Source organism: Berghia stephanieae, chromosome 1 (assembly GCF_034508935.2).
Source record: "Berghia stephanieae isolate SIO BIC M18660-M18661 chromosome 1, UCSD_Bste_1.3, whole genome shotgun sequence".
NCBI classification, from domain to species: domain Eukaryota; kingdom Metazoa; phylum Mollusca; class Gastropoda; order Nudibranchia; family Aeolidiidae; genus Berghia; species Berghia stephanieae.
In genome coordinates this window covers 21,717,283-21,743,046 of record NC_088360.1, presented here as the reverse complement: position 1 = coordinate 21,743,046, position 25,764 = coordinate 21,717,283, and the positions used below count along the sequence as shown (strand labels likewise).

The following is a 25,764-nucleotide window of genomic DNA, read 5'->3' as shown; positions in this document are numbered from 1 at the left end:
AGGGAGTCGAACTAATTACCTACGCCTCGATGACAACCATTAATGATGATTAATTTGTGAGGGGCTGTAGGAGAGTTCGGCGCATTAGGCCTAATCGGCAGCATCGCGGCGTTTGATTGATATGATTTAGCTATTACTGGTAACTTGAAACCGACTGCAGTTCCAGTCCTCCATCGGTTGGCTGGCATTGCACCTCCCCACATTCGAAGAGCCACTGCTTCCAAAGCCCTGAAATATAAACAGGAAATGGACCCAAGGCACTCCCTCCATGACCACAACCCAACGACAAAAGACTGAAGTCGAGAAAGAGCTTCATGACGGAAGAAAGCATCAACCCTGACCATGCAGCTGTATACAGACTTTCCATATGTTCAAAAAGTTTATTTTTAGGCAATTGCCAATTTAACACGGAGAGAGTGTGACAATCGTGCAATTGAAGATCCGAGAGAAGAACCGCCCTACGGAACTGAGCTCCCCAGGAATGAATGCCTAACATTGAACAGAGCACGGGCAAAACTTGGGAGAGCAGCTGGAAGCATGATAAAGTGGTGGCTGGCTGAGACTAGCTCGTGCACATGTGGATGCCCAGAGCAGACAATGGAGCACATCCTTAGAGAATGCCAGGACGGGCCCAACTGTACTGACCATGACCCAAGAGTCTGCTCCCCAGATGCTGTGGAGTGGGTTCGGTGTTGGAGCGACATGCTATGATGATGAGTGAAAAGCAATTTTTTAAATGGCTGTCTTAAAACAATAACAAAGAGCAGAGTGACGTGAGTTTCGTTCCCTCTGTAGAGAGAATTCCCTGAATCACCATCACTCTAATCTACCCTGTTAACTCATAACGGTAGGCTAAGCCAGCCGGATATAACAGACCAACACAACTCCAATATATTACAATACATGTTACATCAGCCAAACAACTCCAATATATTACAATATTTGTTACATCATCCAAACAACTCCAATATATTACAATACATGTTACATCAGCCAAACAACTCCAATATATTATAATACGTGTTACACCAGCCAAACAACTCCAATATATTACAATACATGTTACACCAGCCAAACAACTCCAATATATTACAATAAATGTTACATCAGCCAAACAACTACAATATATTACAATACATGTTACACCAACCAAACAACTCCAATATATTACAATACATGTTATACCAGCCAAACAACTCCAATATATTACAATATTTGTTACATCAGCCAAACAACTCTAATATATTACAATACATGTTACATCAGCCAAACAACTCAAATATATTACAATACATGTTACATCAGCCAAACAACTGCAATATATTACAATACATGTTACACCAGCCAAACAACTCCAATATATTACAATACATGTTACACCAGCCAAACAACTCCAATATATTACAATACATGTTACATCAGCCAAACAACTCCAATATATTACAATACATGTTACACCAGCAAAACAACTCCAATATATTACAATATTTGTTACATCAGCCAAACAACTCCAATATATTACAATACATGTTACATCAGCCAAACAACTCAAATATATTACAATACATGTTACATCAGCCAAACAACTCCAATATATTACAATACATGTTACACCAGCCAAACAACTCCAATATATTACAATACATGTTACATCAGCCAAACAACTCCAATATATTACAATACACGTTACACCAGCCAAACAACTCCAATATATTACAATATTTGTTACATCAGCCAAACAACTCCAATATATTACAATACATGTTACATCAGCCAAACAACTCCAATATATTACAATACCTACATGTTACATCAGCCAAACAACTCCAATATATTACAATACATGTTACACCAGCCAAACAACTCCAATATATTACAATACATGTTACATCAGCCAAACAACTCCAATATATTACAATACATTTTACATCAGCCAGCAACTCCAATATATTACAATACATGTTACACCAGCCAAACAACTCCAATCTATTACAATACATGTTACACCAGCCAAACAACTCCAATATATTACAATACATGTTACATCAGCCAAACAACTCCAATATATTACAATACATGTTACACCAGCCAAACAACTCCAATATATTACAATACATGTTACATCAGCCAAACAACTCCAATATATTACAATACATGTTACATCAGCCAAACAACTCCAATATATTACAATACATGTTACACCAGCCAAACAACTCCAATATTTTACAATACATTTTACACTAGCCAAACAACTCCAATATATTACAATACATGTTACATCAGCCAAACAACTCCAATATATTACAATACATGTTACATCAGCCAAACAACTCCAATATATTACAATACATGTTACATCAGCCAAACAACTCCAATATATTACAATACATGTTACATCAGCCAAACAAATCCAATATATTACAATACATGTTTCATCAGCCAAACAACTCCAATATATTACAATACATGCTACACCAGCCAAACAACACCATTATATTACAATACATGTTACATCAGCCAAACAACTCCAATAGATTACAATGCATGTTACACCAACCAAACAACTCCAATATATTACAATACATGTTACACCAGCCAAACAACTCCAATATATTACAATACATGTTACATCAGCCAAACAACTCCAATATATTACAATACATGTTACATCAGCCAAACAACTCCAATATATTACAATACATGTTACACCAGCCAAACAACTCCAATATATTACAATACATGTTACATCAGCCAAACAACTCCAATATATTACAATACATGTTACATCAGCCAAACAACTCCATTATATTACAATACATGTTACATCACCAAACAACTCCAATATATTACAATACATGTTACACTAGCCAAACAACTCCAATATATTACAATACATGTTACATCAGCCAAACAACTCCAATATATTACAATACATGTTACACCAGCCAAACAACTCCAATATATTACAATACATGTTACATCAGCCAAACAACTCCAATATATTACAATACATGTTACACCAACCAAACAACTCCAATATATTACAATACATGTTACATCAGCCAAACTACTCCAATATTTTACAATACATGTTACATCAGCCAAACAACTCCAATATATTACAATACATGTTATACCAACCAAACAACTCCAATATATTACAATACATCTTACATCAGCCAAACTACTCCAATATATTACAATACATGTTACACCAGCCAAACAACTCCAATATATTACAATACATGTTACATCAGCCAAACAACTCTAATATATTACAATACATGTTACATCAGCCAAACAACTCCATTATATTACAATACATCTTACACCAGCCAAACAACTCCAATAATTACAATATTTGTTACCCAAATGTTAATTTAGGCCAGAGAATGTGATAATATCATCACTCTGAAACCAGAAGATCAGCCTCAAACTGTCTATACCCAGTCAGTCCTCTGGAGGACTTATTTCACACTTCCAATGAGATTTGAACCAGTATTATGACATCACACTATTGTCCTCTATTTCAGCAAAACTTAACAAATAAATAAATTATTCCAGACGTTCCTTGTAACAGAGATGAAGAATTATAAATTGTTAAGTAAACGGCAGTGAAAAAATACATTTACGGGATTTTTGTTTGTTTGTTTGTTTTGTTATGGTAAAAAGTTTATTCTAAAAAGAAATTGAAAAAATCACAGTAACTCTTTAGACCAGCTACCTATCAATTGAGAACTGTACCAACTGTGTGTTTGTGTGCGTGTGTGCGCGCGCATGTGTTAGTATATATATATATATATATATATATATATATATATATATATATATATATATATATATGATAATGCTCTTTACTCACATTCTCACATATATGTGCGTGTGTGTGTGCGCGCGCGCCTGTCTGTGCGCAGGTCATCAATTAGGTAAATGCTGTGTTAAATAAACAGAAGCTAAAATAATTTGATACAATTATTGATAGAGACAATGTCAGTTTATCAACAACAAACAACAATGGTAATGACACGATGCTATAGTGACGACTTGAACCGGCTACCTTTCGATCTAGAGCTTATGAAGAACCGTTTGACACCCTGCCACTCATTGTAGTCCTAGACCATGATTGTGTCATATGGCGACACGTCATCCTAGCACCTGTGACAATGTCAAGGACAGTGATACGCTCAACACGAAGGCATCACCGGCAGCTGTCGCTTTCATTCTTTCGGCTATGTGGTCTCGTGATATGACACTCGTTTTCGGATCGGAAGGTCCTGGGTTCGAGCCTCGCTCGGCGCATAGTTGAGTTCTTGAAAAATGCTCTTTACTCACATTCTATCATCGTAGTCCAATGAGTAAAATGAGTACCTGGCCGTTAACAGCGCTGTCAAAACAACATGACAACATTTCAAGTAGGCATCTCTCTCTCTCTCTCTCTCTCTCTCTCTCTCTCTCTCTCTCTCTCTCTCTCTCTGTCTACCTCTCTCTCTCTTTCTCTCTCTCTCTTTCTCTCTCTATCTCTCCCTCTCCCTCTCTCTCTTTCTCTCTCTCTTTCTCTCTCTCTCTCTTTCTCCTCCCTCTCTCTCTCTCTTTCTCTCTCTCTCTCTCTCTCTCTCTCTCTCTCTCTCTCTCTCTCTCTCTATATATATATATATATATATATATATATATATATATATATATATATATATGTAAAGAAGAAATAGAATAAATAACTAACAAAATTACTAAATACGGAACGTTTCCGTCTCAAAATCCTTCTTCAGGCAATGACAACATTCAGGTCAAATCTAGATAGACGGGAGCCTTAACTGTTTTTCTAAAAGGCTGAAGAAAGGGTTTCAGCTCGAAACAAAGCGAGTTTAGAAAGGAGCATAATTCATTATTTGTTAAAGCTGTAACAACACATATACTGTAATAGATGTCTAATACTCTCCGTATACAAGCCTTCAGTTTTATTATTATTTGTTATTAATTTTAAAAAGAATGTATGGTATTTTTGGATTCAAAGGTCAAATGTAACACAATATACCCGCGACAATCGATGTCATTTGGTGCGCGAATAACAACATGAGTCTTGTGTTAAATGTCACACTATAATGGGTAGGAAGTCGTAGATTTTATGAAAGAAAATAGCCCCCCCCCCCCCCACACACACACACACTCACACACACCTCCCAAAAACCAACCAAACAAAAATCTAACAAACTCTCTCTCTCTCTCTCTCTCTCTCTCTCTCTCTCTCTCTCTCTCTCTCTCTCTCTCTCTCTATATATATATATATATATATATATATATATAAATATATATATATATATATATATATATATATATATATATATATATATATATATATATATATATATATATATATATATATAAACACAGCACCCCTTCACCCGCCCCCCCCCCCCCCAGCCCGCAAAAAAAAAAAAAAATCTCAAAGGGAAAATTAAAAAAATAATATTTAAAAAATAAAGAGAGGGACACACATACACAAACACACACACACACACACACACACACACAGAGAGAGAGAGAGAGAGAGAGAGAGAGAGAGAGAGAGAGAGAGAGAGAGAGAGAGAGAGAGAGAGAGAGAGAGAGGCCAGGCTTTATGTGTGAGGCGAATTCATTTACAGGATTGCGTTGAAAATAATGCTTTTCTTGCTCCATGACTTTAAAGACCCCCTCCCCCTACCACAAATAAACAAATAGAACACACACACACAATCACACACACATACATACACACACACACACACACTCACACACACACAGAAACATAGGGGTAAAACCCCCCCCCCCCAAAAAAAAAAAAAAAAAAACAAACCAAAACAACAACCCAAAAATACAACAAAAAAAAACTAAATACAAAAACAAAAACAAAAAACAAAAACAAAACAAAAAACAAGGCAAAAAAAAAATTATAGAAGCAAAAACAAAACAAAACAAAGGAACCAAAATAAACTGAAAACAAAGCAAAAGAAGGAATTAAGAAGATAAAAAGAAAAGCAAAAACAATACAAAACAAAATATTACAAAACAAAACAAACAAACCCAAAACAAAAAAAAAAAAAAACATCCCCCCTCCCCACCAAAAAAAGAAGAGATCCAAACAAACCGACATGTTACACATAATATTATCAACGAGTATCATTGATATTATATTATATGCAAATAAGTGCACGGCGACACAAACAAATACTCCCTTTCTCTCTCGAATAAAAAAGAGATAATTAAAATAAATTTAAAAACAAAAAATGAACAAACAATCCCCCCCCCCCCAATAAAAAATGAAAACAAACACCCCCCCCCCCCGAAAAACAAAACAAAACAAAACAAAACGAAACAAAAAAAAAACATAACCTCAAAAAATAAAACATTAAAAGACAAAAAAAAAAAAAAAAAAAAAAAAAAAAAAGAGAACTAACAAAACAAAGAAAAACAAAACACAAACCAGAAAAACCCAAACAAATAAAAAACAAAGTAAACCAAAAAACAAAGAAAAACAAAACAAACAAAAAAACAAAAAACAAAACAAAACAAAAAACAAACAAACAAGACAAAACAACAAAAAAAAACCCCAAACAAAACACCCCCCCCCCCCCCCAAATAAAACACAAAAAAAAAGAACAACAAAAAACAAACAACAACCCCCCCCCGCCCCCCCCCCAAAAAAAAACAAAAAAACAAAACACAACCGAAACCTCCCCCCCCCCCCCCCCCCCCCCGTCTCCAACTACATTGCGCATGGTCATTATAAGGATAATAAATTTAAAATTCTGAAAAGGTGGACATGAAAGAATGCCAGATGCAACAGAAAGAAAAATTATACGAGAAAAAGAAAAAGTTTGCCTTGACTGGGTATCGAACCCCAGATCTTCTGATTAACGGTTAGATACGTGCACCATAATGCCACAGAGGTTGTATAGCTGAAATTTTCTCCATATCATCAAATTTGCTGCCTCAAAAACGAGAAAAATTAGGTACAATCTGGTCCCGCGGTTTTTTTTACACGGCTTGTGGCCGCAATGCGGTTCCAAGATTAGGGATTTTTTTTTTTTTTTGCATTGCAAACTCTCCGCGTTTTGCAAATTTTTAACAAATTCCTTGATTTTTTTTTTTAAAATTTTTTTTGCGAAATTTGCGTTCCCCGCGGTGATGAAGATTGTTCTTGTAATTTTGTTTTCCAAACTTTGTGCCTATTAATTTTTCCAAATCAGCATAATTTCTGGCAAAATTTGCCATTTTTTGTCTCATAATTTTGAGTTTGAAATCGCGTAATTCCGCGGTGATATTTTATTACATGGGTTTCATGTAGTTAGATGTGATACGACATATTTAGAAACCTGAAAAATTTACTTATTTTCTTCTGCAAAATTTTGAAAACGCGGGGTCAGTACAATGAACAATGTGAAAGATTTGAAAGTTGGAATCCTAATGGCCAAACTGGATTATTTCTGTGTCTGAAATTTGAATATGATAACGAAACTTAACATGGGAAGCTACTTCAAATACACCCACTAGGTGTCGCCCTCTCAAAGTTGTCCTATCAAATTCTGGATCGAAAAATTGTCGAAAGCTTTGTTGTGGGAGCCCGGTAGTATCATCGAGTCAACTTGAATCAGATTTTTGTCGGAAATATGGCTACAATTCTCCCAAAGCGAAAAATTTGCTATTATTATGATGGTTTGTACTTATATCCAAAATGATGATTTTAATTGATTTTCGTAGTCCTGTTTTTTCGCTGTTCGATGGACTCAGTGGCCAAGTTGTACCAACGTCAAAACTAGGCCATGACCATGGCGTTGTATGATGTTCGTTTTACAAATTAAGAAGAGAAAAAAAAAGAAAAATTATTAAATTGAAATTCATAAAATAGTTTACTAAGATAAAGATTCATCACGGAATCCAGGATAAAGTTATTATAAACTCAACAATAGAAATAATCACAATTCTCACATTGGTTCAACAAAGTGGAGTAAAGGAAGACAAGAAAAAGTATGGAATACCAACTTCCAAAATGCAAATCCGGGACGCATACGAAACGCGTTCAAACGGAATGTCCAAGCCTAAAACAAACCGTGTGTTACATAAACCCTGCACATGGCATTGTGAAATTTAGACATTTGCACAGCACCTTTATCTAATATTTACTTAATAATTTACTTTTATGATGTGTGCTTTGCAAGGAAATAGACTAATTTGTGTGTTAATGAATTAATGTAAAGGTCCCTAATAAATGTAAAAAGTAGAAGTAGAAGAAGGCCGGGTTTTCATTGCAAGTGCAATGAAGCGCCATCGTCCATCGATTTTAGAAAATTCACAAGACAAGACTTTTCTTAAATTTTGAAAGGATGTTCAGATATACAAATACATTTTCGTAAAAAAAAAAAATCGCAATGAAAATAATCTGAAAACTGGTTCTCTACTTTATTCACTAAACTATCGCAAATTACTTTTGGCTGAATGGTGAAGGCGAAGGGGGTCAGAAAATAAAAATAAAATGGACTTCATTCACCAGGGATATAGTTTCATAATTTAGTAGACTTGGGATGAAAAGTTGATTTTTGATATCATTCTAGTTTTTCCCCAACATGTTGCCGGATTGGGAAAGTGGGTCACCTTTAATTTTTAATCCTAAGCTTGTGCATTTTACCATTGCCATGATAAAAGCCTCCTAATTTGTGGCCAGAAATTGATTAGCTTGTTGGTTGAAGTTGAAACGGGTCCTTTGTATTTGTAGAACTTCTATATTTTACCCAGATATTCTCATAAAAAAAAAAAAATCATTCCTCAGATGATTTTACAGTGATGATAATCTTCCGCGGCTCTTAGTGAATTTTTCAGAAATTTTCCACTGATTTTGTTGTATCAAACATTTTCCTATAAAAGCTCAAGTAAGAAAAATTACCACCAAGACTTGTGTCATATTTTGACACTTGAGCTCAGTTGTATGAATTTTGTTGACACTTCCAGCCTACCCAGAAATTAAAAAAAAAAAGGACACAGGACCAGTGGTGGTTTTCAATGTCAATGAGTTGGCGGTTGCACGGGAAGGGGGTGGGGGACAATTGGGTCTAAGTAGCTGCAGCATGATCGTACAGTTGGCGAGATTAAAATTAAAAGTTAATTTGTGGGTTAAAATAAAATGATTACACTTTTTTATTAAAGAGTTATAAGCTATTCTGGCAGAGTAGTCTCTCTCTTTCTCTCTCTCTCTCTCTCTCTCTCTCTCTCTCTCTCTCTCTCTCTCTCTCTCTCTCTCTCTCTCTCTCTCTTCTTCTTATATATATATATATATATATATATATATATTATATAATATATATATATATATATATATATATATATATATATATTCTCTCTCCTCCTCCAACCACCCTTCTTTCATGTTATGCTTTTTGAAGTCATCTGGTTATAGACTTTTAATATTACAACTGGCGGGGATGATCAACTTCGTTTCATAGACTATGTTTACCAATTTATTGAATGTTCATGAGTCTTATTTATAATCTGTACTGTACTGTACAACAACCATCAAGTAGTAACAAAGATGTTGTAGCCTGCTTTATAAAGTAGACACAAATTAATGCAGTCTGGCCCTTCGGTCCAAAGTCAATCATAATCCTTTGATATAACTGTTATCGGTTGTAGAGTATTGTAGGCTTTAAAAATTGTGTTAAAGAAATGAAAATTCATTAAGTATTTACAAAAAGTAATACAGGCTGTCCATAAAGTTTTTCCCTGATTTCAAAGACTTGTTTATATATTTTTTTTGCATCTGGTTTTCACCATCCTCTTTTGAAAGGGCATACATGTATGTCCATAAGTCATTGACCTTCATTACATCACCAAACTAAGCAAAATGAACATGAGCTTGTAAGACCAAATTTTTATCACATTTGATTTCCAAATCACAACAGTGCAACAAATATATTTTTGTAATGTGACTGCATGAAACAAAATCGCCTAATGTGAAGCTCAAAATCGTTTCATAGCCCAGTTTGGCAGATCATTACAATACATGAAAACGATTTAAAAATAAACAACAAAGAAACAGGTATTCTAAATTTGCTGAGACGCAAAAGCTACAAAGCAAACAGAAGAACTCAAAAATAAACTTTGCTTTTCAGTAGCCATGGCAACCATACTGAGGCACATTGAGTATAAGATAACGGCAAACTAAATAAATGTAAAGCATTTGTGTTTTCATTCTTAAGTCCATGTTTAAAGTATATCGTCTGTAACATTTTTCTGTCAAAGTAAGAGATGCTATGGGACGGGAAAAGACTTTATGGACACCCTGTATCTCTGACTCTAATGACAACAATGTAGTAGTAATATATAATAATAAATGGCATTTATATAGAGCTTTACCCCGTTGTCACAGGCTCTAAGCGCTTTACAGTAATATAAAACAAAACATATTACAGTGAGACAAGTGTGAAGGAAACGTGATACGAATTCAATTTAACAACAACAAAACATGAAACTAATATTGCAACATTATGACGTAAAAAGATAAAACTTTAAGCGAGATTTGAACGTTGTCAATGAATCCGAGCATCTCACGTGTGATGGGAGAGAGTTCCAAAAATGGGGGGCTGAAAATTGAAAAGACTGTTCGCCTATTTTACGCAATGTCTTAGGTTTGACAAGGATTGATTGGTCATTGCTTGACCTCAAGTTTCTATTGGGGACATATATGTCTAGAAGGTCTTTAATATAGGAGGGACTGTTCGTGCTCAGGGATTTGTAGACAACAGTACAAATCTTATAGGCAACTCTTTTTTCAACAGGAAGCCAATGTAACTCACGGAGAAGAAGAGTTGCTGACGGGTATTTTTTGTTATTGCGTACAGTGAGCCTGGCTGCGTTATTTTGAGCAACCTGAAGTTTGCTAATTTTGTCTTAAGCTAAATTCGCCCAAAGGGAGTTACAATAGTCCAATTTAGATAAAACCAGGGAATTAATTAAAAGTTCTGTTATATGCTTCGGTATTAAATTACGAATTTTGCTTATTTTTTTCATTTCTATGTACATAGATTGTATGGTGTTATTCACGTGGCTTGTCATGGATAGATCTTTATCAATGATGACGCCAAGATTTTTTGCTTTATTTGAAAATTCTATTGTGCTATTTCCGAGAGTAATAGGTGATTTATTTGCCTGTTTATAAGGATACTCGGCCTTCCACATATTAAAATCTGTTTTACTATCATTCAATTTTAACTTATTGTGGTACATCCAAGATTTAATCTCATTAAAACAGCTCGTAATTCGTTGTATTAAGAACTGTAAATTACTAAGGGGTGCTGAATCTTATATTTGCGTATCATCTGCATAAAAATGATAACTCAGATTGAATCTGGATATCACACTAGAAAGGGGCTGCATATATACAGTAAAAAGGACAGGGCCAAGAACAGAGCCTTGTGGCACTCCAAAATTTAGTAAAACTTGCATATTGCATACTATTACTATTACTTAGCATGTTTGGTTCTGGGTGGGGTCCCTGACCTCCCATAGAGGGCAGGGAGGCACTGTATCTTCTATCCCCCTATATCTCTTTCCAACTTGCTTTCTGTCTTTGTCGTGGAATGAGATTACTTGGTTTCCTTGTAAATCATCTCTCTATTATGCACTGTTTAATTTTTCCTTTTACAATGTATGGTTTGTAAACAATTGAGTGTATCCTCTTGGTGGGGACCTGTGCTCGTGTCTGGATGAGACTTTTAGGTCATCTCAAACTAAGTACACTGATAGAGTGCTCTTGGAATCTACATCTGCTCCCTATTTGAACCAATTCCCATTTGTCTTCCTTATTCTTGGGTGCTTTAATTGTAATTCAAGAACTTTTTACTATCCCATTTTCTTCCTTTTTACTGGCGTTGATATGACCTAAATGTGTTGCAAGCACCGTAAATCCTTAAAAACAAACAAAACAATCCATATTAGTGTTAGTTTATTTATGCCATTTTTTATTTGGTTTGAATTATGCCGAAGGACCTTTACACTTTAGACCTTTTTGGCAAATTGCCAAATATAATATAAGTATAAGGCACTAATCCATGACCACAACCCAACGATAAGTAGACTGAAGTCAAGAAAGAGCTTCATAACGGAAGAAAGCATCAACCCTGACCATGCAGCTGTATACGGTCTTTCCACATGGAGGGATTGGGACAATCATGCAAATGAAGCTGTTGAAGATCTGAGAGAACTGCCCTATGGAACTGAGCTCCCCGGGAATGAATGGATAACACTGAACAGACACGGGCAAAAATTGGGAGAGCAGCTGGAACTGGAAGCATGAAAAAGTGGGGGCTGGCTGAGACTAGCTCGTATAAATGTGGATGCCCAGAGCAGACGATGGAGCACATCCTTAGAGAATGCCAGGACGGGCCGAACTGCACTGACCATGACCTAAGAGTCTGCTCCACAGATACTGTGGAGTGGGTTCGGTGTTGGAGCGACAAGCTATGATGATGCCAAGTATAATCACTGATTTATTTTACAGTGCAGCATGGAATTCTTGAACACGTGTACATTCCCCGTTTTAATCCCTATATTTTCCTTGTACTGTCAGCACTAACGCCTTGAACACTATCAGTAGGTAACATGGAAATCTTGAGCAAAATGGACCTGAACTTTCGCATTTGTTGATAAAAATTCTTTTGCCTTGTATGTTGAATGTAAACGACTACTGCCATTGCTCTATGTGGGCTTAAATGTATTACTTTTAGTTAATGTGTTAAACGTGGAGCCATGTGTGTGTGTGTGTGTGGGGGGGGGGGGGGGGTGCGAAGCATGCTTGACCAGTGTGAGAAATAGGTGAGGAGAAGTATGGGGTAGGTATTCGTCGCATGCTGAATGTTAACCAACAATGGGACGTGCTGATTTTGTCTTATTATAGTACACTTAAAGGGGAACATTATTCCACCTGTTACTGAATAAAATAAGACTCACTTAAAAAGCTACACCTCATCAAAACAACCCTCGTTAATTCCCCTCCCTCACATTTTTCTTCATATTCTTTGTACAATACCCAACACAGAAATCTCCAAGAAACAGGCCCGGTCCCAACTTGTTTGAGATTTCCGTATTGCACTGTATTTCAACATGCCATTTATTGTATTATTTCAGGGGACATTGGAAACTACTATTATGGCCAAGGCCATCCTATGAAGCCTCATCGTATACGCATGACCCACAATCTCATCCTCAACTACGGCCTCTATCGAAAGATGGAAATTTATGTAAGGATTGGGTTTAGCAATGATTTTTAATTTTATCATATTGGGATGTCTTTAATATAATGTTTGTTAAAATATAAGGACAATAGATCAAATATGCCTATTCTGAATCATGGCTTTGTCAAACCTATTATAATTTAGATAAACAGAGTTGTAGATTTTCCAGTATATTTACGGAATTTAGTATGTTAAAATACTTCCGTATGTGTCCCAAGCACCTGGTGAAAGGAAAATAAATGTAAGAATGCAACTGAAATGTCTCTTTACTGGAGTTCAGCATTCAGATTAGGTCAGTCCATGTGTTTTTGTAAAAGCTGAGTAAATTATTTCCTTCTGAATTGGTGGCAGAGGGGTTGTAAGTTGAATTTTTTGTTTATTCATTTATATTTTCTCACCTTTGCCATGTAATTTTCTCTCAGTGTGTCTTTGGGAATAACCTCCCTGTTGCATTACTCTAGCATAATCATGACAGTGTATTTGGGAACAATGTATGACTACAAACACCTGTCTGGTTTTCTCAACAAGGTTAGTCCCCATGCCTGATATACAAAATGTCTGTATGTATTTCCTTCCGTCCTATCAGCGACCACACAAGGCGACAGCCGAGGAGATGACCAAATTTCATAGTGATGACTACATCAAGTTTTTGCGTAGCATTCGACCTGACAACATGTCAGAGTACAACAAACAGATGCAAAGATGTAAGTTTGGAAATGTTGAAATGTTAAACTTTTACAAGATTCTCAAGGGGTATTAAATTTGCCCCCCCCCACCTTTTTTTTTTGTAATCAGTTATAGTCGTAAATACTGGTCTGTCATTTTTAAAGATAAAATATTAAGTGTTTTGTTTTTTTCATTCAAAATTGGCCAAATTAAGATTTTTTTTCATTGAAATTCTGATTTGTTGAATCATAAGTTTTCATAAAATTAGTGAATTTTTTCATTTCTAATTTTCTTTTTGAAAATGTTTTTTTGCGAGTAATGGATAGGACAGCAAAGATATTTCACACATGAAAATCTATACAGATGATTTTCTTCAAGTTCTGATTTCAACTAAAATAAATATACATCATTTTTTGTTAATGCCTCTGGCAGGTCTATAAAAGTCTCAAATTGTATGAAGCAAAAATTTGCAGAGAGAGAGAGAGAGAGAGAGAAATGGTTTCATTTATTTCCCTTTTGAAAATTGTTTGGTTGTCTTGTTTCTATATTGATCAATAGGAAATGTGTTTGAGTTTGTTCTCAGAGGATATTAATGGAGTGGGCGGGGCTAGATAAATTACTTACTGACTTAATGAGTCTTTTATCCCTCAATATCTGTTTTTCTCTTCAACATTGCTTTCTCCACTAGTCAAGGAATGGAATTTATGATATTTTGTTTTTATTAAAGTTGCTTTGACACAATTCTTATAATAAAAGTATGAACTTATATTTTTGAGAATGTCACAAATAAAGCTCTACTTTGGGTTTAAAATTGGGGAAAAAATTCATCTGACGTTGTTGATTGGCCAGTTTGCTTTAAGGAGATTTACATTTAAAAATTGTTTTTTAAAAGATGTTTCAGTTTCAGTTCATTTACTTTTGTGTCATGTTTTGTTTAAGGTAAACTGTTTAGGACTGAACAATTACATTGTAACTTTGCCCCCTGTTTTTCATCCTGGATTGAATTTTAAAAAATAAAAGATGTATTTTAAAGCATTGTCTATCAGGCCAGTTGCGTTGGATGATGTGTCCCTGTATTTAGGATGTTGAGATATCATAGAGTGTAGACAGGAACACGTACAACATTTCATGTTTTTTTTGTTGTTTTTTTTTTTCAAATTCAGTTGTCTGTCACCCATGTATTATAATTATCCATGTTTGATTCTTGTTTGGTACATCTACAATCTCATTCAAATTGTCTAACTGTAATTTGTTTAATTTGTTTGTTTGAATCTCCAGTCAATGTGGGAGAGGATTGCCCTGTCTTTGATGGAATGTATGAGTTTTGTCAGCTGTCCACTGGAGGCTCTGTTGGTAAGTCTTTAGTTTTATTCACAATGTTTTATTTCTCATTTCTTCTTCTTTTGTTTCTTTATTTTTTAAAGATAACACTTCACGACTTAACTTAAACACTGTCCATGGAAGATTGACGAGATTTTTTTTTTTTTTGTTCAATGCAAACCTTTTGTTTGTCTCTCTTCTCGAACATACCCCCAATCCGACCTCCTGTCTTAAGGTCATTGACTTCTGATATTAATCTTGGTGTCTAAATATGTCATTGTCTACAGCTGGGGCTGTCAAGTTGAACAAACAAGCTGCAGACATCGCCATCAACTGGGCAGGAGGATTGCATCACGCCAAAAAGTCTGAAGCCTCGGGTTTCTGTTATGTCAATGATATCGTGCTTGGCATCCTAGAATTACTCAAGTCAGTATTTTTAGATGAAGTTAACTTTTTTTAAATCCCTTTATTTAAACTAAGGTTTATCTTTGAATAATACAAAAATAATGATGAAATATGTGAATGGTGTTATCCAAGGTGAGCAATGGTGGCAAAGTTTCTTGTTCAGGTTAGCTGGACCAGTAATCAGTCTCCAGAGATTCGATATCTAGTAGAGGAAGGCTATATGGTCTTGTTTTAAGACACTCGCTTTAGGATCAGAAGGTCTTGGGTTCGAGCCTCACTCGGTGCATAGTTGAGTTCTTGGAAAAGACTCTTTACTCACATTCTCTCACCGTACTCAGATGTAAAATGAGTACCTTGCCGTTAACAGCATTGTCTCTGTCTGAAAAAAAATTAATCTCGCCTAACAGGCGTCATGTCCCATCCTTCATGTTAAGTGTTGGTCATGGACCCTTTGTAAAGCGCTTTGAGCTCCTTTTGTGGATTTTGCCTGTATTAAAGGTCAACAAATTGTACGTTCTGCCCTCTGTGCCACAATATTATAGTTATAGACCCTCTAGGTTTTTGCAAGAAGGGAAGTGTTAAATGTATGAGAACTTTTCTTTCAAGACAGTATTTTATTTTATTTTATTTAAAATTTTTTTTGCCATGTATTTCACATCTTGTTTAGATGTCTTTAGGTGACCATTTGTTGATTTATATTTTAGATTATAGGTGTCTATTTGTTGATTTATATTGTGGATTTAAGGTGCCTATTTGTTGATTTATATTGTGGATTATAGGTGCCTATTTGTTGATTTATATTATGGATTATAGGTGACCATTTGTTGATTTATACTGTGGATTAACGGTGACCATTTGTTGATTTATATTGTGGATTATAGGTGCCTATTTGTTGATTTATATTGTGGATTATAGGTGCCTATTTGTGGATTACATATTGCTATTGGTAATAGTAATACAAATATGGTTTGAATTTCGGAGTGAAAATTGTGATTTTTGACTGGAACACTTTATAAGATACATTTCTTCTATCGTGTACATCTGTTCACCTCAGGGGCAGGTCCTTGCTTCATACTTCATACCCAGAGGATACTGAGATCTGCTCACCATCACTTTGCTGCGCTCCACTCTAGCATGCAGCAGGTTATTATTATAGTCTTCCCTCGGAATCCATCCTAAAAACAATCTTCCCCTTTGGGGTGAATAATTGAATTTATTATTATTATTATTATTATTATTATTATTATTATTATTATTATTATTATTATTATTATTATTGTTATTTTTAGTATTATTATTATTATTATTATTATTGTTATTGTTATTATTATTATTATTATTATTATTATTATTATTATTATTATTATTATTATTATTATTATTATATTACTATTATTATTATTACTATTATTATTATTATTATTATTATTATTATTATTATTATTATTATTATTATTATTATTATTATTATTATTATTATTATTATTATTATTATTATTATTATGACTATTACTATTATTATTATTATTATTATTATTATTATTATTATTATTTTAAAAAGAGTGGTTGTTATTGTTGTTGTCGTTATTATTTTTGCTTTTATTGTTATTAATCCCCAGTCTTATAACGTTATATTTTTGGCTTAGAAAACCCAAGAGTGCAGTTAAACTGTCAAAGCCAAGTTTTGCTTATCAATGGACGCATCATTTCTACTTTCCATCTTTCCAGATACCACCAACGTGTTCTATACATTGACATTGACATCCATCATGGGGACGGAGTGGAAGAAGCGTTTTACACCACGGACCGTGTCATGACCGTGTCATTCCATAAGTATGGGGAGTATTTCCCTGGAACCGGAGATCTGAGGGTAAGATTGGCCCCGTTGACAGCGTTAACATTTGATCTCTTGATTCGTATTTATTTATATATTTATGTATTTACTTTAGCAATGACTATAAAAAATGTTTTTTTCTCTTTTTGAGGAAAAATTTTGTCTAAATTCAAAGCCCTATCTCCACTGAGTAAAAATGTTTTTGAATTTTGAAAATCCATTCATAAATAAACAAGTTATGCAGTTTCAAAGATGTCATTTATTTGGATGACCCGCAAAGAGGAAAAAAACGCAAAAATATGGGACGCTTTTTCGGCATTTTTTTTCGACCTTTGGTTGTATCTTGCGTAATAAGTGGATTAAAAGATTGAAACTTGAAGAGCAAATTAGGATGGTGTTTTGTAAGATACGGGAAAAGTACTCGTCATATTCATATGAAATTTTACAACCAAAAAGAAGAAATGTTCATGTATTACCTTGTCAGCGACAAAACCTCCACGCCCGGTAGTTTTAGAAATATTTTACTCCAAAGAGTAAAAATCTATTTTTAACGGTCTTCTGGTTTGACATAATCTAAAATTACCTTTTTTCTAACTGTGTGCCAACTTTCAGTCATATTCATCGATAAACAGCGTCGTAATTAATTTTTAAAAATAGAATATACGAAACGGCTTCGTCCCATATTTTGACGCGAATTCGGGCACTTCGTGAGTGAAAAAGAGGCCCAAAGATTTGTGCGGGATAGTCCTTGCTAATTTACTTACTTTTTAGTTAATTTATTTTTTAATTTCTCTATTTATGTTTCATTATCTTGATATTTCTGGGTGGGGTTCTTGACCTCCCATAACGGGCAGGGAGGCACTTACTGTGTCTTCTGTCCTCTTATATCTGTTTTCCAACATGCTATCTGTCTTTGTCTTGGAATGAGATTACTTGATTTTGTCCTGGCCCTTGCCGGATACCCTACCTGGGAGAGAAACAGTCAAATGTATAGTTAGAGTTTTGGGAGTTGATATTCTTTGTCTTGTAAGTCATGTCTCTGTTATTCACTGTATTATTTTTTGTTTTACATATATATGATTTGTAAACATTTGAGTGTGAGTGGGGACCTGTGCTTGTGTCAGGATAGGACATTCAGGTGATCTCAGACTAAGTACATTGATAGTGTGCTCTTGGAATCTTCATCTCTTCCCTATTTGAACTAATTCCCCTTTGCCTTCCTTTTTCTTGGGTACTTCAATTGTAATTCTAGAACTTTTTACTATCCTATTTTATTCCTTTTGACTGATATGACCTAAATGTGTTGCCAGCGCCGTAAAGCCCTTAAAAAAAACAAACAACGGCAGACTTAATATTTCAAGTTCTATGTTGATATTGATTGATTATGAAGCCATACCTATAATGACAATGTGATCAGCATGTCACTTTAAAGGTAAGCATGTATTAAAAAAAAAACAAAAGCAACCCAGAATAAATTTATCTATAAAAGAAAAACAAAAGCAAATAGTTATGTAAAATGCTTTTCATCAGCGTCCCCCAACGGCCAATTATTTCAATGGTGGAAAGTCACACTTTATTATCATTGTTATTAATATTATTATTATTATTATTGTTATTATTATTATTATTATTATTATTATTATTATTATTATTATTATTATTATTATTATTATTATTATTAATATTATTATATTATTGTTATTATTATTATTATTATTATTATTATTATTATTATTATTATTATTATTATTATTATTATTATTATTGTTATTATTGTTATTATTATTATTATTATTATTATTGTTATTTTTGTGTTGTCGTTATTATCATTCTGTAACATGCATTGTGTTTTGTTTATTTTCAGGATATAGGGGCTGGAAAGGGCAAATACTACGCTGTCAATTTTCCACTGCGTGATGGAATTGATGATGAATCTTATGACAGCATTTTCAAACCGGTGAGCAAATTAAATGACAGACACCTAGCCCAGACCTGACAAGTAGTACGAAAAATTAGTAGAAAATACGAATTTTTGGCTCCAGCTACAGAGTGGCATACACCTCTTTTTGACTCAATAAATTTTGTTGCAAAGGAAAGTTTAGCTCCTTCAGGACTTTGGAGCATATTTGGACCAATTTGTTTATTTGTAAAGCTATTTAAAGTGAATATTTCTTTTTTTTTTTCCTTGGAAAAGACGAATTTTTGAAATTTCAAGTAGGCTGCTCTGCTTACCTAAAACTGTCGTGTGCTGACTCAACTTTATATTTATATATTTATTTATTTATATTTATATTTATATGTACTTTTAGCACCTGAAAACTTTGACCTCCATTATGGATTGATTGATTGAAAGGAACTGTAAAACCTAAGACTTCAATGTAATCCAAAAGCCATTGATGCTCAACGTAGGACCACTGGAATGGACCAGTTACCTTGATGTAGTCTGAAATAACTGTTTAGACTGATTTCAATGTGTTTGGTTGATGGAACCGTTTTTGAGAATGATTTTTTCAACAGTTTTTGTTACCTAAAATAACGGCCGTGTCCTTCAGTGTACTTCCCTTTCTAAAAAATAAATCCCAACAAGATCTGCACAATCTTGGTCTACGAGGAAACCTTCCAATGTTTGTCAGAGAATTTTTAAACAACAGATCCTTTCAGGTCAAAGCGGGATCCACCTTTTCTGATTTGTTTGATCAGGAAGAGGGAGTTCCACAGGGTAGCATTCTGTCTCCCATTCTGTTTGAGATTAAAATAAACTCAATAGTGAATGCAATAAGACAGAATGTTGACTGTTCCTTATATGTTGATGACTTTCTTGTATGCTATCGAAGTAAATTGAGTATGGACACCATTGAGAGACAGTTACAACTCCAACTAAACAAACTGTCGGAGTGGGCAAATCTCAATGGTTTCTCCTTCTCCCCATCAAAAACAGTAGCTGTCCACTTCTGCCGAAAACGCACCTGCATCAGACAGCCTGACCTTTATCTCAACAATTCCAGAATTGAGGTAAAGGACGAAGCCCGATTCCTGGGTTAGATCTTTGATAGGAAACTAAATTTCCTTGCCCATATCAAAGATCTCAGACTGCGATGCATGAAAGCAATGAGAATAATGAGAGTTCTGTCGAGCATGAAATGGGGTTCGGACACTAACACTCTTCTAAAGATATACTGAACCCTTATTTCGATCAAAATTGGACTACGCATCTTTTCTATACAGCTCTGCAAAACCATCCTACTTAGGCATGCTGGACCCAATTCATCATCATGGACTGCGCTTGGCACTCAGGGCTTTCTGCACTTCTCCAGTGGCAAGCCTTTATGCTGAGGCAGATGAGCCACCTCTCCATCTCAGGAGGAAAAAAACTGGCTCTCCAGTATGTTACTAAGGTCATATCGCTGCACGACAACCCAGCACACAAACACGTACACTACACGGATAGGACACTAGAAGAAAAATTTCGCAAGCACCCAAAAATGACACCACCATTAGGTTGCAGAATAAAAAAAGACATCGCAGACATGAACATCAGTCTAGATAGGATACATTCATACGTCCAGGCAAAGACACCACCATGGTCCATACATAGACCAAACATAAATCTTGATCTAACAAAACTCGAAAAATCACAAACAGACCCACATATTTACAAACAGACGCTAATATTACAAACATACAAAAACTATACTCACATCTTCATGGATGGTTCAAAGAGCGCAGATGCAGTAGGATGTGCCTATCACTCATCGGAAGGCACAGGATCACTTCGCCTGGATAAAAATGTTTCGATCTTTACAGCGGAATCGAGAGCAATCCTAAATGCTCTCCGTTTGGCTGAGAGATCGAATAAAAACAAATTCTTGATCTTGTCTAACTCGTTGTCCGTACTTAAGGGGATCTCAAATTTTTATTGCACCGATCCAAGAATCACAAGTATCTTGGAAGGTGCAAATAAATTATTTATTAAAAAAAAAGAAAGTTTGTTTTCTGTGGGTATCCAGGGGAACGAAGAAGCGGATCGACTGGCAAAAGAGGCGGTGAGCCAAGAATTACAAGAGGGCAGTAAAATCCCACACGCAGATTTAAAGATCAATATAAAAAAACACGTCCGGAAGGAATGGGAACGATCCTGGGGTCGAGATGTACATAACAAATTAAAACAAATTAAAAGTGACCTCGGCCCCAGACCCAACTCAGGGCTAAAAAGAAGAGACGAGGTCAAAATAACTCCGGATCGGACATACTGCCCTCACTCACCGTTTCCTTCTGGAGAGGGATGAAAAACCCCTCTGCAGAAGATGTAACTGTGACCTCACAGTTCAACACATTTTAATTGAATGTACAGAATTAGGTCACAACATTATGATAACAGACTTGAAGTCTCTGTTCCAGTCGGTCGATCCGCTTACAATTTTAAAGTATCTGCAGGAATGTGAACTCCTGCAGAAATTGTAAATAGATATTTTTACAAAACAAACTTGTAACTATTATGATTTTATATAGATTTTATTACAACAGTACACGTTTTGAGCAGCTATGGCCCCTCAAGAAAAATTGATAAAAGACAGAAACGGGCGCTTAAATTACCTAAATAGTGTCGGAAGTGCCGTTAAACACCTAAAAACAACAAAAAATCCCAACATTGAATATGATATGTCTTTCTCGTGCGGCTATGTGGTCTTTTGTGGTATGACACTCGCTTTCGGATTGGAAGGCCCTGAGTTCAAGCGTCGCTCTGCGCATAGTTGAGTCATTGGAAAAAGCTCTTTACCCACATTCTCTCATTGTACTCGGGTGTGAAATGAGTACCTGGCCTGAGTTCCTTTGTCTCTGTTGGGAAAAAAGAATGTAATATCGCCTAACAGGTGTCATGTGTCTCTGTTGGGAAAAAAGAATGTAATATCGACTAACAGGTGTCATGTCTCGTTCTTCGTGTTATGTGTCGCTGTTGGTCATGTGGGCTTTGAGCATGTTTAATGTATATATATTCTCTATAAAAGCTCAAGTTTTTTTGTGTTTTAAAAAAAAATGTTTTGAGGTGAAATTCCCAAGAATAGTGTTTGGAACTGTCTGTCTTTGTTGATTTATTACCATTTTCTCTATTTCCCATATACTTGTCTGAGTGGGGTTCCTGACCTCCCATAGTGGGCAGGGAGGTACTTACTTTGTCTTCTATTCCCCTATACCTTTTTTCCAACATGCTTTCTGTCTTTGTCTTAGAATGAGATTACTTGGTTTTGTCCTGGCCCTGGCCTGATACCCTGGCTGGGAGGGAAACAGTCAAATGTATAGTTAGTTTTGGGAGATGATAATTTTTTCCCTTGTAAATCATCTCTCTGTTATGCACTGTATTATGTTTTGTTTATGTATTATATCTGATTTGTAAACATTTGAGTGGGGACCTGTGCTTGTGTCTGGATGAGACTTTTAGGTGATCTCAAACTAATTATTTAATAGTGTACTCTTGGAATCTACATCTGATCCCTATTTGTTCCCAGTTCCCCTATGTCTTACTTGGGTGCTTTATTATAATTCTATAACTTTTTACTATCCCATTTTCTTCCTTTTTACTGGCGCTGATATAACCTAAATGTGTTGCTAGCGCCGTAAAACCCTTAAAAACAAAAACAAACAGTTTACTTGTACTTGATTCATTACCATTTTTTCTATTTCCCATTTACGTGTACTTGATTCATTACCATTTTCTCTATTTCCCATTTACTTGTTCTCGATTCATTACCATTTTCTCTATTTCCCATTTACTTGTACTTGATTCATTACCATTTTCTCTATTTCCCATTTTCTTGTACTTGATTCATTACCATTTTCTCTATTTTCCATTTACTTGTACTCGATTCATTACCATTTTCTCTATTTCCCATTTACTTGTACTCGATTCATTACCATTTTCTCTATTTCCCTTTACTTGTACTTGATTCATTACCATTTTCTCTATTTCCCATTTACTTGTACTCGATTCATTACCATTTTCTCTATTTCCCATTTACTTGTACTTGATTCATTACCATTTTCTCTATTTCCCATTTACTTGTACTTGATTCATTACCATTTTCTCTATTTTCCATTTACTTGTACTTTGTATCTAAACTCAATCCACGTCTAATAAGGTTTCTGATCGGAGATAAAAGGCTTAATATTTTTTTTGTAAGAAGTGAAAAGTGTGCTCAGATTCTGGTGCTGCTTGCCTTGGACAATGGAGATTTGGTTTGAATCTGGAATCAGGATTGTACAAGATAATAATAATAATAATAATAATAATACTTTATTGCATCCCAAAAAGGAAATTTTTTGTACAGACGTGTTATAAGGATTCGTTATCATTATTTATGAGACTTTTTTTTGGTTTTTTTTTTTTTCAGGTGATTACAAGAGTGATGGAGATGTACCAACCCAGTGCTATTGTCTTGCAATGTGGAGCTGACTCTCTATCAGGGGATCGACTAGGATGTTTTAACCTCACACTGAAAGGTATGTACTAACTTGTGTCGGTGCATGACGTAATCAGTCATCAACAAAAATGAATGTAACAGCTTCAAAAAAGAACAAAATACGAAACAGGGAACATTTCGGGCTCAAAATCCTTCTTCAGGAACAACAACAAAAAACACCAAAGACATAAATACTGGAATTTCGTAATGTATTTATGTCTTTATTGTTTTCTGTTGTTGGATGAAGGGTTTTGACCCCGAAACGTTCTGTATTTGGTATTTTGTTCTTTTTAGAAGCTGTTATATTCATTTTTGTTTTTTAATATTCATAGTCCACAGCTTCTAGCAGCCTAGTATCACTTTAACTTAATTAGTCGGAAGGTGGACATTTTGGATTTGCAATTTTCTCTCTCCATTTTCTGAAAGAATATGCTCCCCAGAGCATTTTTAATATTGATTTGAAGTAAATTGGGATTTCATACTTTTTTGACTGACTAGCTGTACAAAATATTTAGAAGTGAAATATAGATATTGACTTTCTAACTAAACTTGGCACTATCTCAGTTCAAACCCTTTCACCACTCTGACTGTGTCATTCACTGTAACTATTAATGACATTCGATTGGAGGGGAGGGGGGTGGGTGGTGGTGGCTTTTGCTCTCCCTTGGTGGACCAAGGCGTCACTCTTGCCGTGTCTTCATTACTTCTCTCCCTTGATATCTGCTCTACCTCTCTCTTTTTATTGGAATGAGAATATTTTGTTTTGTCCTTTGTCTGGCTTCGATCCTTAGCTGAGAGGGAAGCAGCCAAAGGTAGAGTTCCTTTGCATAATGTTATGGTTTTGTTAGATTTGAAATTATTATTATTTGTAAGCATTTGAGTTGATGGAATCCTTGGCTTGTGTCTGGATTGGACTGTTTTTAGGTAGTGTGATTAGGCACATGGATATATTGCTCTTAGAATCATTTTTAAATAACAAACATGTATGTAACTATTATGGTTTTATAAAATTGTAATACAACAGTATTAACACGATTGAACAGCTATGGCCTCTCAAGGCTGATAAAAGCTAGAAACGGGCGCTTAAATGACCTAAATAGTGTTGAAAGTGCCGTTAAGCACCTAAAAGCAAACAAACAAGCTTTTAGAATCAACCCTCTGACAACAATTCCCCCTTTTTTTCATACTGTTACCTGGATGCTTTTAAATTCAGATCTACATTTCTCTTCTCCACGATTCTTTCTTTTAACTTGACCCAAAATTGTTGCCATGCCCCATAAAATCCCCAAGGGGCGGTTTGGGTCTAATTATTCGAAAAATCTTTAAAAAAATTGATTTTGAGATTTTGGTGGAAAACGTCATTTTAAATTTATTGTCTTAGAAATAACATTATGGAAGTGCAACTTCTCAAAATAGACTATAGAGGCACGAAAAACACGATCGAAATTGGTATAGGTAATAAGAAAAGTGAAAAACAGAAAGCTCTTTTGCTATTTTCTCAATATGTCATTTTTCAAGGAGTGTGGGATTCTGTGTCAAATATTTCTCAAAATCTATTCCATGAACTTGTCTGAAAATTTCCACACTTATCACAGAGATAATGTATTATGGTATTATGTCACCATTGAGAGATTTTTTGATAAGGTATGTGTATTTTGACGTATAATGAAAATTATACATTTTTTAAAAACATCAATTTTGTCATAAAATTTTGATTCACAACTCTGTAATGTTCTATTACAAATTCCATAAGCTAAAGCTGTAAAAGCTCTCTCTGGTGACACAAAATGCTACTATGTTGATTAGAGGGAGGATTACAGAGGTTATT

At 34.9% G+C, this 25,764-nt stretch overlaps 1 protein-coding gene across 2 annotated transcripts in view; it reads left to right on the top strand.

Moving 5' to 3' along the window:
• Positions 1-7,549: 7,549 nt before the first annotated feature.
• The window catches only part of LOC144970327 (putative histone deacetylase 1-B), a 33,481-nt gene continuing 15,266 nt past the window's right edge, over positions 7,550-25,764 (top strand). For both annotated transcript variants that reach the window (XM_078909848.1, XM_078909857.1), the window contains exons 1-8: positions 7,550-7,689; positions 13,150-13,262; positions 13,843-13,960; positions 15,201-15,275; positions 15,530-15,668; positions 17,376-17,517; positions 19,346-19,438; positions 23,868-23,976. In XM_078909848.1, coding sequence (XP_078765974.1) covers positions 7,644-7,689; positions 13,150-13,262; positions 13,843-13,960; positions 15,201-15,275; positions 15,530-15,668; positions 17,376-17,517; positions 19,346-19,438; positions 23,868-23,976 — 835 coding nt within the window. In that variant the 5' untranslated portion in view covers positions 7,550-7,643. The remainder of the gene's footprint in view (positions 7,690-13,149; positions 13,263-13,842; positions 13,961-15,200; positions 15,276-15,529; positions 15,669-17,375; positions 17,518-19,345; positions 19,439-23,867; positions 23,977-25,764) is intronic.